Source organism: Hetaerina americana, unplaced genomic scaffold (assembly GCF_022747635.1).
Source record: "Hetaerina americana unplaced genomic scaffold, ioHetAmer1.1.p SCAF_1, whole genome shotgun sequence".
Lineage (NCBI taxonomy): Eukaryota > Metazoa > Arthropoda > Insecta > Odonata > Calopterygidae > Hetaerina > Hetaerina americana.
The window spans coordinates 11,645,708-11,662,887 of record NW_027286069.1 but is presented as its reverse complement, the minus strand read 5'-3'; the positions used below and the strand labels follow the sequence as shown (position 1 = coordinate 11,662,887).

The 17,180-nt window shown below is 32.8% G+C and overlaps 1 protein-coding gene across 5 annotated transcripts in view; it reads right to left on the bottom strand.

Annotated features, from left to right (window-relative positions):
- Positions 1–269: 269 nt before the first annotated feature.
- Hcs (holocarboxylase synthetase-like protein) overlaps positions 270–17,180 on the bottom strand; it is a 52,835-nt gene continuing 35,924 nt past the window's right edge. For all 5 annotated transcript variants that reach the window (XM_071585631.1, XM_071585624.1, XM_071585638.1 and 2 more), the window contains 6 exons: positions 16,669–16,860; positions 15,646–15,778; positions 14,215–14,375; positions 13,994–14,108; positions 12,377–12,614; positions 270–12,295 (listed from right to left, as the gene is read on the bottom strand). In XM_071585631.1, coding sequence (XP_071441732.1) covers positions 12,118–12,295; positions 12,377–12,614; positions 13,994–14,108; positions 14,215–14,375; positions 15,646–15,778; positions 16,669–16,860 — 1,017 coding nt within the window. In that variant the 3' untranslated portion in view covers positions 270–12,117. The remainder of the gene's footprint in view (positions 12,296–12,376; positions 12,615–13,993; positions 14,109–14,214; positions 14,376–15,645; positions 15,779–16,668; positions 16,861–17,180) is intronic.

Sequence of the window (17,180 nt, the reverse complement as noted above, 5' to 3'; positions counted from 1 at the left end):
AAAGAATTGTTTTCATTTATGGGTGTTATTTTTAATGACCACACATGATAACATCACCCAATTTGAACAATAAAATAAAAAAGTGGCAATAACATTTAAAAATATATTTTGAAATCACAGTGATGAACTCCAGATATTTTTATCTCATGTTCCTAGTGAATAGCCCTTTTTTTGACCCCAGTTGGATCTTTTAAAACGAGTCAATTGAAATAAATACAATAATTTATTACATATCTCCCTCCATAAAGTATAAATTACCACACAAAAGATGTTTCATGAGATTCATTTTAATGGTAATTAAACAGTAAGAGCCATCACTCAATACTGACAATTACTAGGTACAGTACAAGAACCAAAACTCTTCACAAAAATAAATCAACATTTTACTTTATATCTTTAGAAATGTGCTTATACATTTTTCTTCCTTCTAGTGACACATTCCTCAACTCCCTGGGTGAGGGATTCAACATGAGAAAAATAACTCTATCCAAAATGTGGCATTAGAATTAAAACAAACCATTACTTTAAACAACAATCCCAATACTAAGTTTAGAATAAAACTAGACAACAAGTTGACAACTACATTTTCCCACAGATAACTCTTTACCTATATCTAGCACAACCATAATGTTCACTGAGAACACCAAATATTTGACTGTACAAACTAATTGAAAACAAGGAAGTGATTTTAAAATTCCATTTGGTCACAAGTTACAAAATTTATGTGAATAGCAGACTGCCAAAACCTGTTTTGGCTTCAAAGGCAGATGACATATATTACAGCAAAGAACATCACAAGGCCATTATTTCTATTCACAAAAACATTTTCATTATACTCATCTCAGAACAAGCTGCCTTTTGCCAATTAAGAATCATAAGACAGTGGTAGAATTTATCCTAGGTCCTAATTGATGAAGAATGCCATTTCATGACAATTATACACATGAAATTTTTATATCTTTTGGAAACAGATTTAGGGCACCTGATTCTAAGAATGTCATTACTTCGAAAACTATACTTTTTTAGCATTAAATATTGCCAACTTACAAAGTGGGCTCATATTTCAATTTACTTAAAATAAGTTAGAGAATATTTTTTTATTATTAAATAAGAAAGAATAATATTCACAAGCAAACACAATCTAAGAACATTTAGTGTTTTTGTTAGTGATGCAGGGAAAAAGCAAATTGTTCACTCTAACTACCTTAATTATCACAACTAGACAGTTTTAGTTTCCTAGACACAATAACAAGGATACAGGGAAAAAATGAATCAAGTAAATCCAAGAACTAATAATAAAATCCTCCATTACCTAATGGCTGATACATCAGTAGCATTTGCTGAAATTAATAATGTTTAAATCAAGTCAAAATGTTTAAAGATACTCTGAAAAATATTGAACCAAAATACAAAATTTTGCGGTAACATAACATTTGAAAGTTTTCCTCAAAAATATGCTGCCATGCTTCACTCTATTCGCAATGACAGAAAGGGGTGAACGCCATAAGGAAAGAAAAAAATCAGTTTTCTTCCTTGAATATTTATTTGTTTGCACAGCTTGAATGTATTTCTTTCTGGTGAGAGAAATTAAAGTTGTTTCTATAACCAGAAAACTAACAAAAATCAATCCACCTGAGAAAATTATAGAAGAGAAACTTTATTCTAATTTTTATCTCCCTTAAGTCATGGTCATGAACTATGAATCGATAAGAAATTAATATTTATATAACATGCTATAAGACTGACTCATACAAAAATAGATAAGAAATTCATTGCTAAGCCAGGATTAATCCTTTCCCTCTGGGCCGCAACTAAAAAATTACTCGTGGCAAGCAGGCACATTCCAATTCTTAAGAGAATGCACATTTGTGGCAGTCTTTTGGTCCATTGGGTTTTTCAGTATGTATTTTTGAGAGCAAACTGGTTAAATGACACTTGCATAAATATTTCCCGTGAGTTTAATTTATTTGACATCCATTACTAATCATACATTAAAGTGGTTTAAAAATGTGGAAAACCATTGCTGTCACTTCTAGTCTTTTCCAACATCAGAGCTACCATTTTTAACTTCTCACTTTCCATACAAGATGAATTTCATCTAAAAAGTTTCATTTCCTATTTTAATATCTTGGAGAAAAAAATGAACCCACTTAAGTGAGGTGTTCAGGAACACAATTCTTTCACATATTACTAATGCTATTACATTTAACTACTGTAATTTAGGAACCACATTATAAAGACTCTCTAGTAATGGCAGACCATATTATCAAAAAATAGACTTTTAAAACTAAGTTTTCAAGAGATGGTTCTCAAAAAGATGTATTAAATTTACAAACAAAATGTCTAATGAAGACATACATACTTTCTAATAGTCTAATTAGTAAAGAAAACACTATATTCAATCCACAAGAGAAAAAACAGGTTTAAGATTTTGATTTTTTAGGTAATACACATTTAAAATATTCTTTTTCGCGAAAAGAAGGCTGAATTTCTATTTTTGTGCAAAAGTCCATTTCCCCAAAGGCTCGATGACTTCAACAGTACTTATCTACAACTTACAATAAAGGGGAGGCCACAATTAGCAAGTAATACATGCCCACAATTGTTGCACTCAGTTGCTTAAAAGGAACTGTGACTAATCATACACATGCTAGGGTCCCTTGGATTGATGGTGGAAATACAGTTGTTTCACTGAATCAATGACTGTTTACACTCTTCATTTAGGACACAAAGCATAAGAAACATTAACACATTCTATGGTATCCAATCCCACCTCTGGGATGTTAATGCTGAAAGAGTAAGTTTAATGCAGTTATTTCATCCAATTTTGATATTGTGGAGCGGGGTGAGATCTCTGAAATTGTTCTACGACACTTTTGAACGGAGAAAAGATACTACTTAAAAACTTTACATCAATTGTAACCGCACACTTTTGAGTAGTTGCTGTGCTGTTTTACTTTTGTCCATGCTACTCTGTGATTAATGTACCACCAATAAAACTCCCACTGAAATCGGTGCTCTTATCTCTACTTTTACTCTTCCTAACCAATACCTGACATGGTTGATGAATAGTGTAACGGACCCAGGAACTTCATCATACTGAATAATAATGTTACCAAGTGACTGTCTTGGATCATAAAGGTATCAATAAAAATATAAATAATCTGAATTTCTAAACACTTTAAACATTCATGAAGGCAGATTTTATGTTTATAAACTGCAGGAGAGTGAAGTACAATGCGACAGATTCCATGTCTAAATGTAAAAAAATTATTTCATAAAGTCAAACATATCCAACAGGATGAATGAGTCCTGTGGAATAGGTGCTTGTTGGTCCAGACAACTATTACACAGGGTAATTTTATGTTCTGGATATTATCAAAGAAAAATTATGAAAGTGATTGACCAAGGATAAAATTAAATAGATGCTTAAAAAGGTATATGACCAAAACTAAACAAGAATGTACAGGTGTTTCTCTTGCTCTTTCGAAAAATAAATGGAAGACATTGGAGATTTTTGAAACAAGTGAAAGAGGCATAGGACCTGCTTCAAGAAATCCATAGTGGACTTAAATTTCTCTTTATCATGCCAATGATTATGTACCTACTGAATGTGTTTAAAACCAGTAGTGGTAATTCATGAATAGGCGGCAAAGATTTTGAAGTTTATATTATTAACAATTGAAGGGCAAACTTAATTCCAGCCATGTACTGCAGCAGTACAGTGGCTTTGCTGCTCAACAAACAACGGCAAAATGAAGAACATAGGAGGATTCTCAGCAGTTTAATACAAGCTTCTTCCTGAGCAGAGAAACTAGTCACACAGAAATCAACAAGAAACTACCGGGTTTGAAAGCTTTAGTGAGGGTCTATTTAATAAGGAAAAGTCAAAGCCAAGAGGAGAGAGATCACTGAAGAGGACACCCTGTAGGAAAACGAAAATGTGATGGTTAATCAGTAGAGACTGCACCAAAGTGCAGATCTTTACACCATTGACTAGCAAAAGAAGACTCACAAGTAAATGAATGTATGGTTATCAGTAAGAACATTTATACGATGAGAGCAAAATGCTCCGGGGAAAAAATTAAAATTTTGACAAAAAAATTAACGGAAAGTTAACAAATTAAAATAAGGATTAAACTACTGACTGTTCCATACTTATTTGATGAAACAGTAAGTTTTTGTGTCTTACCATTATTTGTTTGCATTAGTGCAGTTATTGTTATGCTGTTACCACCCCTAGAGGTAACCTATCTTTGCACCATTCAAGTGCCATAAATATGTACATCATATATGTATACAAACCATAATTAAAAGGACACCATTAGAAAATCAGGAGCCTGTTTATCAATACTAAGCCATTTATCCATCCTTAATTTTACTAATAAATATCTTTCTTATGACAATATTACAGCTTATACCTGTATACAAGCATACTACCAGTATTACAGTATATCTATCAAAATCCTCCACCACATATCACATCTAAATGACACATTATAATTGGATTACAATTGTTCATATTGATTCTACAATAGTTATTACAGAACTTATCAACTGGCTTATAGCTTTGAGAAACAAGCCCCAGACCTTATAAAAGATGTCTTAAAAGATTTTGTAATTTGAGGAATCTTAACATGTATGAATCATCACAAAAATTAAAACAGATTTTTTAACAGTTTAAATTAAATAAGTCATTCATCAATATCAGTAATACAAGTTTGGTAAGTGTATTCAAAATGTTAATATATGAGTGCATCCTGCTCAGATTAATAAGTACCTTACAAAGTGGGTCATATAAAGGACAGGTAAACATTCCCTGAAACTGAATCCAATAAAAAATTTGCAGTCTTTTATGCTAAAAATGTCTTCAGAGGCCAATACCAACAAAATCAATAACTTTAGAAATACTTGTCATCTCATTTTATTCAGTTTTCTACCCCTGCGGTATTAGGATGGTAGCTTGATTTAAGTACTTCCTCCTTTCTCAATACAAGGAAACCTTACTCTTAATTAAATGAAAATGTAAAGTGAACACGAGTAAAAACTTTCCCATAAGTACTTCAGTGCAACATAACAAAAGCTATAAAAGTTAATGACATTCAAAGGTATATGGAGTTAAGACCACTCAACAAAACACTTCATCTCTTAACTGACTTTAATTTTTCATTAAGACTTATATAAAGCTGAATGGCACTAGAGCTAAAGCAGTTCAAAAGGATGAAGAGGAGAGATAGTAAAATGTGTGCAACAATTGATACCATAATTTAATAATAACAAACAAAGTATGGAATGTTTAACGTGTGCTAAGTATACAAGTGACACAAAGTAAGCATGAAATCTGAATCCTTAAAGAATATGCTTAATAAAGCAATAATTCCATTTGGCCAGGCTAACTCCAGAATGCCACCTTTCCAGAAAGAAACCCTAGCCAAATTCTGAGGAAAATGAAATAATTTTTATATTAGATGATTTTAGAAGGATGAAAGCAAATATAAACCAAGAGGTGGTTTCAAAATCTAAAAAATTAAAGTAAGCAAAAGTGTTGGATAACACAATCAGTCCAAATATTCATTATCATGGGATTGACTTGATGAACATTAATTTTACAAGGCCACAGAGAGACTTTCTAATGCTGCCACACCCTATCTAAAAAGGTTCCATGTTCTTTCAGTACAATTCTGATTTCATACTATATTAGGCAGTGCAATAAATGTACCTCTCACATTGCAATGGTCAAGAATAACCAAGATATGCATACCATAATTGCTGACAAGCAGATATATGACAGTGAATAGGTTCCTTAAAAAAAAGAAATTGAACCTATGGTCAAGATAATGGTGACTTCCTTTGCCAATTTTCCCTTCTATTTCCATGATCTGTTACGCTATGAGGACATTCTGAATATGTACTCAGGTTTACCAGCATCCCCGATTTTAATGTACATTCCTATACCTATTGAGATATAGAGTTTCGTATTTTGGTCAACTAACTTGAAGACATGGGGCACTGAAAATTTATATTGACTTTAAGGAATACATAAAAGTACAGTCCAGTCAACAGATGCAATTTTAAAAATATATTCTCAACACAAAATATAATCACAGAATAATGTTGAAAATGATATATTACTTTAAATGAAAATAGAAAAATTGATAATGGAAAAATAATTGCACAGCCTATCCTAGGCATGGAAGAACTTTGGAAAGAAGACGGTATACAGAGGATTGCTCAAGGAATGATGACTTAGGCCTTCCCCTGAATTAGGTCTTCATTCTTATATTCTTCATCCTTAATTATTATAGACTTCCATAAAGTGTCGGCCTAAACTATAAATTACTTCCTTCATATCACTTGTTTTACTCCAAGGAATACTAACATTGTGATAATAATGAATAATTTACAATACAAGTAGTATATTAACTTCCCTTAAAATCAACAAATTTCAGACACTTATAAACGCTTAAATCTGCTCATGGATGCTAATATTTGCCCATAAAATGAGGATGTATGGCAACCCTGTTTAGAAGAGCCCATTTGATCCAGTCCTATGACAAAAAAGAGGAGGGAGAATTCCAAGAGATCATAGCTCACCTCTGCCTGTGTAATACACCACAATCCCATAGGTTCCTTATGGGTAACTGATATGCCATTTCAAATCAAAATTGCCAACTAAGTTAGAGCCACTGTACTACTTAATAAAGCATGAGACAAAAACAGGTGTCTATCAGGGTTTCAAAATTAAGATTTTGTCCCAAATACCAGATTTAAATACATGGTAGCCTGAAAGAATTCATTTTAATCAAAAGGAAGGTGTTTTCTTATATTAAAAGACAGTGAAATCAGGCAAAAATCAAAGGTGCATTTCTCTGAAATAATTCCTTAGGAAGGCAAAAAAAAATGATCCTATAGCTTAAAATACTAAAAATACCCTCCACTACAAAGCTTTTCAAACATTTCAATAGGTTCCAAGAATGTTCAAAAGTCTGTGATATGCCATCACAAAACAAATGAGAATATAATAAAATATTTAACCATACCACATGACCAACCATAATAAAAATTACCAAAATTTGATAATTCTAAGTAAGTGGAATTTTATCTGCACATAACCTCTTTGTCCAATTTTGTTACATGAAAATTTCTCTCAGTGATACAATATTTACATTCCATAATCAAATCTGAAGGAACATATCATATGGCATCCCATATGCGCAGTAACTCTTCAATTAACTTCCATCGACAAGTATCATTCCTGCGTAATTTGAAGTAAAGTGAGTCCACCCTTTCTGAAACCATAATTTCTATACTAATTCCAGCTGTGAATTAACTACAGCAAATTGGAGCAGCTAAATAATTACTTTATACCTTTTACCATCCAATTACAATTAGAAAATTAATGGGATGACATCAAGTGGGGTAACTTCAGCAAGGTTGATACAGTTATAGATGGGATTTTTCAGTTTTCCTTAAATTAATTTAACTTTTGGAAGAATTCCCAGTTAGAGCAATTTTAAGAGGGAGTGCACCACTTTGATGCTATTATTATTAGCACTAATGCCACAACAGTAATGTTAGATATTATTTGGGTAAGTGCCACTGAATATTTTAAAAGTTCCGTGCAAGATGCATTTCTACCAGCAGTTTCATGAATTTGAAACAATTGGCCTAAGTATTATTTCTAAATTATCAATATATTTTTGGAAGATTTGACTCCCAAAAAGCAAACAATTTCACAATATTTTCTCTGACCACTAATATTTATTTACTAACATTTCTAGCTTTCAGAATTCCTAATTAGGACTCTTCTAAATACATTTCTATTTAAATAGCATTTTTAACCTCTCCTGTAACATTAAAACTCATCGGTCTTTCTCATGCTCCCTATTGCAAATTAGTGTTAAGTACTGTATAAAGCTGAAAAAGTACAATAGCAAAAGTTTTACTGTCTGGAGATTTTCACCTCAAGACCCCAGATGCTCAGCTTGTTTATTTTAAAGTTACCTCATCAGTGGTAACAAGGAAAAGAATTATGTAGAATGGAAAATCTGGAATACTGATGTGAGTTATATGTAGTACATTTTCAATTGTAAATTTTTCAAAAGGAAACAATGTAGCAGAGTGATGATATTACTGACCCCATCTAATGGATTCAACTCATAAGGTTGATATTAACTCCTCCCAGTCATAAACAAACTATCATCATAGTCCATGTTATTTCACTCATTTTTTTATTTTAAATGAGAGTAGGTTCATTGGATTATAAATCCAATGCAGATCTTGCAAATAACAATTTAATCGAGTCTGTATCAAATTTGAATGCAGGGGGAAAGTTTTTCTACATTTCCTAAGAAATTTATTTTTCAATTCCTAAACAACTAAGCATTTCAAAACTGTAGAAAACTATCAATAATTATTGGAGAGGAAACAGATTAAGAGTGCAGGTGCATCCATTTTCATAAATCATTTTTGACTATGGAAACACAAGCCTCCGTGCTTCATATCTTGGCAGGTTATCATTTTTTTGGGTGGATTCATGGGGAGTCAATTGCATATATTTAAAGTATTTGCCTTTTATTAACAATTAGCTATTGATGAAACTTCGTAAGGATGTCCCTTCAAAATAGTATTTTTTTTGGAAAAACTTTCCTCTGATGCTATGCAAGGAGGCATTTTGCAATTTTATTATTTGAATGAAACCTCACCCTTCACCCCTAGCATATCACCTAAATGGTTAGTCACTAACAGTCTGACATACTATCTGTCAAAAATGTGAAATTTTATCAAATAATTGTAAATTTTTACTTTAATAAAGGTCTTTGGTATTACTTAAAGGTCTTCGATATTACTTTAATAAAGCTTTAATAGTATTATTAATTAATACTTAAGGCAGCACAGTAAATGCAATATCCTAAGACCTAACTTTCTCTCCATATGTTTCATTTTGAGGCACCAGAATGTTTATGAATGCATACTAGAATGACCAAGACAATAAATACTCTAATATTTTAAATTTCTCTGGTTACCTGGATTACCCCACACTTATTGAATCATTAGGTATAATTCACGGCTCAAGAATATTTTAAGTTGTAATGTCTGGTACAGTCACCATTCAAATTGGATTTAATAATGACAATGCTGACAGTTACTCCACATAACGGTTAATGGTATGAGTACCAAGCAGTTAAACTTTTTTGTAGCGCCATGATAACAGAGGTAGCATTTGGCAACAGCAATAGTTTAAAAGGTATAAGAAAAAGCAGTATAAATCAAAGTTATGGTATATAAACATGTTTTACATGAACCAGGTTTTCCATGATTGGTTGAAAACATTTCCCCTGTAAGTTGCTCAGGAACTTGTTGTATATTTCAATAGTAATAAAATAAACAAGATAAAATAAAACTATTCTTTTAAATAAAATATTTTTGCTCCTTGAATTACTACTAAGAAAAATTATCATAAACCTTCCTAACCATGACTGGAAACAAATGATACTCCCATTTAGGAGAGCAATATTTTGCTAAACCAAAATAAGCATATATTTGTAGCATAGGTGAAGAAAAAATATGCTCTTTCAAAATTTTAAGGAAGTCAGCATGCTACATAATAGACACAAGAATAACAAAGGCAGGAAATTATAGTGTGCATTCATTTGACTAAATTTATCATACCACTTCTTGTCAACTATTCACCCTTCTCAAAAATAATTTGTTGAACTAATTGAAACTTGGCTGGATAAAAATAATTTCAATTGTGATTTAATATAACTTTATAAAAATTATGTTACAATGTTTTGTGGGAAGAGTATTGGCTACTGACTAGATAATACAGAGTTGAAACTTAACAGGATCCAATATTGGATATCCGAAGGCAAATCCAAACTGGTGTCAAACACTTTAACGATACCAAATCATTCAGGAGGGAAAATAAAAGGTGGCACAGGGCAAGAGACTGTTCCCTACGTCTTGAATGCATGAGAGAATTTCACATGCCATATGGCTCCTACTGCAATGTGAGCTCAACCTTCACCTCCAAACTTTTGGGTTGACAACCACGGTGGTGATCTTAATTCATCAAGTTTATTGTGATAAATTAAATTTCATCCATATTTTCAATGCTTAGAATGTGCTAATTGTAAAAGGTATTTGAAATACTGGAAGCTATAACAGGTAATTCAATCTTTCACATTCACTTGAATTCAATTAAAAGATAATTGCTGACTGTAATGACTGCAAACGTAAAATATTTTTGTACTGTAAGTTCGAAATTGATTAAATTAACATTAAATCTTAGGAGAAACAAAAGTCAAACTCCACAGTAATGCCACTGAGATGTTCCAATATTTTTTTCTTTTTTCTACTCTAATCAAGCAAGATTGAGGTTTTCATCTGATCGACTCTAATAAGCATCTAAATCATTAGACTTCTACTCATACATCAAATGTATGGGTCCTAATTAGCCTGCTGACTCACAAATATGGCATTTGACACAATTATAACGTGAGGGATAATAAGTATTTTCAAAATCATTACATACGTTGAATTTTCACAGAACTCTAAAAATACAAGAGTAAAGGGCACAATTCCATTTACCATAATATTTTCTGCAAGCGTCAAATATTGAGACCCAAACACTACCCATAATTATGCCTTTTGCCAATTCTTTGCATATCCAACCAACACTTTACCCTGAAAATGTTCCAATGTTCAAGGTGAATTCAACACCATCAATTAGATAACTTCAACAAAAAAGGTATCAACAAAGATTACTAGTCCATTTTTAAAATGGGAAACAATGATCGATAAATTATGTGTAGCAAATATGACTTCTATGAACAATTGTATATGCATCCATCATGATAATATTGATAAACGCCTACACATTTCCATTAGATTTCCTGTGGCTATCACACTCCATATAATGAGGGTTTCTAGAATCAAAGACAGCAATGGACCCTTTTCGTAATCATATCATCTTCAAATGTATTTTACACTAAACACACCTAGTCGTAATAAGCATCACACATGGCAATGTATCTCATAGAGATTAAAATTATTATCAGAAAATAACTTTAAAGATTTTAATACCTTGAGAGGAATATTCATGCACGGGTACCACTAGCCTTCAATCACATTTATTAAAATTTCTGATACAAAGAGCTTTAGAGCTACAACAGTAAAAACATTCCTATAACAATAAAAATGCAAAGCGGCCTACAAAGCAAAAGAATGACAAGTCAGCGGGTGAGAGCAGAAAATAAGAACAAAATCAGAAGTGCTGCCAACCTCAATTGCTCTGTGTAGATATGGCCTCAACAAAAAGCAAGCATAACTAAAATTTCGCTTGTGAGATAAATTGGGAATGTTTATCCTAGAATACGTAAGTGGACAGTGGCCATTGGAAAATCTCGTAGCTTAAAAAAGTAACAAAAAGAGGATATATAAAAGAGAAAGAGGTGACTATCAAAAGCAAATATAAACGGCTAAAAGTCAACAACAATAAAAAACAACATCCCTTCACCAAACGTGAATACAAAATGAGAGCTAATAGATACATATTCTTTGGCAAGAGACTTTAAAAGCACCATTAATCGACTACCATTAAATACTTTTGCAATACTAGACCATTACATTCTTCATACTAATTTTTGGACCAGTGTACAGATGCAATGACATCATAATGCCTACGGCTTCATTCAATAACAAATAATAAGTTAACAGTACATTATAAAGGCTTGTTTGCATTCAGTCGAAATCAATATCACTTCTTCTTTATAGAAGAGTCTAAGGAAAACAAAATTTCCATTTATAAAAAATGGACTGACTCTCACTTCCATATGAATTTACTTTTCAAACAACAATATCACAAAATCTTTACAAAAACCAATTGTTCTTAGATTGGCTTTTGCAACTCAATCCATAAATATCTTGTTACTCGTTATCAATAGAGTACCAATGCTTTCATTAAAAAAAAAGTGTAACATAAAAATTACAAATTTTCCATCACAGCACATGATTAGGGAAATGTGAAAAATTAAACCGCCATTTACATCTTTGTCAAACGAACCCATCTGTACCAAATGGTCCTATATCACTTAAGTAATAAAGGCCTTCCCTTCATTTCTTTGGTATGATGAGACCTTGCATCATGTCAAACGAATTACCATCAGGGTGAACTGTGAACACAGAACTACTTCCAGACGGCTTAACTTGAAGAAACCCAAATGCATCAATTCCAGTAATCACTCCACTCTGAGTCTGGCCACTCGGAAAGGTTACCTTCACCTCAGCATCACTGTGAATTTAAGTGGCATCACATAAAGTATCAATCGCTCGGACTAAAAATACCATCATGAAAATACAATGTTTTACTCACCTATGAAGCCAGTAGTCATAATATAACTTCATCACCTTATCAACTTTGTCACTTTGTACTGCCTCAATCAGCTTTTCCAGCTGGGTGAATGTTCTCGCAAGAACCTTCTCCATGGTTAATGGTACTGCTCCTTTAGCATCCTTATTCGCAACATTAATTCCTTTACTCTTGTTACGTTCTTTGATGAGGTCATTCACGCAAACTGTCGGCACTGAGTTGCTGACATTCAAGCCACAACCTATTTGGATCACAAAATTAAATTCCACAAACATGTTAGTATATGAATGAATGCAGGTATTTCAAATTAGTATGAATTACACTACCTAAAATAATACTATTAAAAACATAATCCACTATACATTTCCATGGCAAATAATTTTCTAAAATGAAATGATGAATTTGATTTAATGGGAGCATGAGTAAACCAGATGTCAATCAAAAAATTCATCCACTTCACGAGAATATAAAGAATAATAGGGAATGCCTCAAATCTCTACAACATTATTTATAATCAAAGACTATTACAGGTCCTCATTGGCATGGTCATGAATGGAGGCATGCTCCAAACCTAACGCTAACAGATGCTCCAATTATTATGCATTATGGAGCACTGCAACGAGACATTACCTAATGGTGTATGATCTGATTGCACAATAATGATTAATTTTATCATTTACTCATACTTTCTCAGGTAAAAATTTACCATGAAAAAACATCATATTATTTATTTCTGACTAAAGAATATTAGTACATTCTATGAACAATTATTATTATTTAAGGTTAGACATGCACTCACATCAAATACAAGATAGCCTAAAATTAATGCTAAGACAATATCAATCTCTCTCACTTATCAAATTCAAGAATGGTTTTGTCCTGAAATGTCCTTTATATATTACATAGTCTCTTGGTGTATCTCAGTGCCAATTTAGAGCCATTTATAATTACCACATGATTAGAAAACTATTAGATGAAACCGACATCCACAGAGTGATCCGGGTCCCTAACCACCAAGCCTGAATAATCACCATCGTTGGCACGTAAGTTGGCTAAGAAATGGTTGAAAGACTTGGCCAGCAAACTTGCAGTTTTCCTTGACTTACTCTGGTCCATAACAATGCTTAGGTAGAATAGTTGTTCATCCATAGATGATGCGTTCCTACCTATCTGGAATTCGTGCAGGTTAAGCTTAGGGAATTGACTAACTTGCAATCAAACAAACATGGTTTAAAGTAAACAACATTTATAAAACTATTAATTGAATAAATTAAATCAAATATGATGGAACAAATTACCACTGGCTAACTTAATAAATATATATTTTATCATGTTATTATTAATAATAATATTAACTCAAGATCATACTGCACATATAAGGTGTGCAATTAAGCTTTATACAACATAGTAGTCACTACGTCACAAAATACTGATGAAAACATTCTATTACTCTGAAAGAAATATCAGTCACAGAATTCTTAGAGCATGTAAATATAAGTATTTTTAAGCATATTATTTTCAAATCTAATCAATTGTACCACGTCTGCTCAAAAATACAACTGCCATACCTAGGTATTTTGTTCATTTATAATTAATTTCTGAAAAAAATAAATCACTTACCAACATTACAAACGAGGCTATTCTTAGTAGATGTACTATTGACGATAACACCACCGATCTTGCTTGAATTTCCAGAGTAAATATCATTGGGCCACTTTAACCTCAGATCCAACTCCTATTCAATAACAAATAATATTTATAAGTAAGGACTGAAAAAAGTATTTATGGGACCACTGAAATAAGCAAGTTCTTAGAGGTACAATAACACTTAGAGACTTTACCTCACAGCCTTGTATACCATTAATGGCACTGACAACAGCCAATGCAATAATGTGCTGCAACAGAGGAGCATGCCGACCCAGATATGAAGTATCAGGTAACACCAGTTGAAGAGAAAACATTGCACATCCTTCAGGGCTTAGCCATACATTTGAACTTCGTCCTGGACCAAAGACAAATAAATAAAAGGCAATCAAACATTGAAATAATATTTACAGCCCTTAGTGAAAAATCAATAAAGGTACACATTTTGTCTTTATTACAATACTAAATTTATATATATATATATATATATATATATATATATATATATATATATATATATATATATATATATATAAACTTGGACAGCAACAAACAATATAAGAACACATAAAAAGATCACTCACATATATATACGAGGGTCATCCGGAACGTAGTACCCGTTCGTGAAATAAAGACAAAAGTAAATATTAACAAACATAAAAAATTTTATTTGAAAGAGGATACTTTAAACTACTTCTCAACATAATCTCCAAGCAAATTAAGGCATTTGTCATAACGTGTGACAAGTTTCTGTATTCCTGCTGCATAGTCCTTCGCCGCCAGCTCATTGAGATACGCGAGGGACCCATCTTGCACAAATTTTTGCATAATGCAGATGGTGTTTAACAATTTCATGAACAATTGTTCGAGAAACATTGGGAAAATGCTCACAGATGTCATCAATTGTGACGCGCCAATCGTTCCTCACGAATTCGTCAACTGAGCTCACCAGTTGGTCTGTAATGACAGACGGTCTCTCCGAACGCTCATCGTCGTGTGTGTTCCCCCTCCCCATGTTGAAGTTGCGACACCACCGCCGAACAGACGACTCGTCCATTACATTGTCTCCATACACCTCCTTTAATTGGCGATGAATATCACATGGGCGAACGTTTCTTGCATTGAGGAATTTAATCACTGCCCTCACTTCACAACTGGCGGCGTTCTCAATTTTTTTAAACATTGTAAACAATCACAGAAACAACACAGGCAATGCTAGCGTCACGCAACTTGGCTCAGAGAAGGCAGACAAGCCACTGAAGCTATCTGACCTCGTCCAGCGGCTACTCGCGTCGTCAGCACTTCATGCGGCACGAACGGGTACTACTTTCCGGATGACCCTCGTATATATATACAATATTTGAGTGTGTATATATATATACACACACACAAATACAAAACCATTTCCAGTTTAAGAACAAAAAGTTTCGTAATCATGAAAAAATAAGTATTATAGCAATAAGTAATTGTTTATAGATAAGTAATGAAAGAATAAATATGAAAAGGGAACATATATCAAGCAAGCACTTGCACAGATGACAAACAGTTCTACTAAGTTTAAAATTTTTCATATGGAAATTATCCCACCAATGGAAAATAAACATTAAAAGAGAATAATTGATATTTACCTTTCCCTTCAGTCTGTTGGCTGGCAATGACCACGATTCCATGGTGTAGAACAGGGCCAGTCAACAAATTCATGGTGGATGTTAAGATTCTTGAATAGATGACCAAACGCCCAATCGACTCAGTCTGCAAATTCTGTAACAAATTAAAAAGGTAATTGGTGATTCAGAAGAATGTGACAAGAAATAAATAAAGGATAACCCTTTTAAATTTTTTTAAACATTAAAGGTGTAAAAACTATCCTTTCCCATGTTTATGTCACATGAATATGCTAACATGATTGAGATTACTAATAATCATTGCACGGCAATTAAAAAGTATGGTTAAAACAATAACATTAAATACATCAATAACATACAATTCAACCAAATGATGACTAATTTTGAATAACTTAGGCCATGACGATGCTGAAACCTTCAGTTAGATCCTGCTTTGAAGTCATACAAACAGTCAAATTTAAGTATCTTTAAGTCATATGATGACAGTGCCAGTCAGCTCAAGGCCACATAAGGTAAGCTGGGTGTAGTGCTGACCCCTATCATATTTCCAAAATCTACCTATGAATATAACACGTGCACATCATCAAAATAAGTAAGAGCATATACCATAGATAAACTGCCTGCATGGAGACTACCATTGTGGCAAACGTTTGACTAGGAAGAGATCTGATATAGAGTCCGCTGTTTTTATATGATATATTGTATATTTTACCATTGTAAAATGACGACATGAAATAATAATACATAGGTGATTATTCCAGACTGAAGGTTAACATTAGGTCAGGTATTATCAATGTTCTTCATCAAAATATTGGCCACAGTTAATACTGTCAATAATCAATAAGAATTTTTTATCAGAAATAGGCTTTATTACACCCAGAGATGATTTACTGTTGAAACACATAGCCCAGAGGTACATAGCAAAAAGCTTAAATGATTATGGTTCAGGTTCTTAAGTTTTAAGAATTTCTTAATCTACATAGAATAGTTTCTTTGGGTGAGCATATATTTCCAGGACTTAATTACCTCAAAGTACTCTACGGTGGAAAACTTAGGAGGACATGTATGAAGAAGGACTGGCAGGAATGAAGACGTAGCTCCACTCTTTGGAATGTCTGCAATCGACTGACAAAATTTTAAGGAGAGCCCTCCACTGTTGATTGACAGCACATTGTCTTTCATGCGGTCTTTGATATGAGAGAGGAATTCCAACTTAAGCTGTAAAAAAATAAAGACAGAAGACTTTAATAGAAATTATATTACACCTACTTCTTTTGCGCTTATTATCAAATGCATGCACAGATAATGGAAAATAATGAACTAATGAAAATATAATTTACTGAACAAGAGATTATTAAGGAGCTTGTAGAGGGTAAGTCAGAATCGACTCCCTAGTTTTAAAAAATCACTGAAGAGCACGCAAGTAAATTAGTAGAGTAGTAGTGGCGTTAGCTGGCAGAATCAATGCCATTTATAGTAGTCACCATGCGATGGTCTGGTGAGCATTGAAGTTTTGTTAAATAAACGTCCTTTGAGAA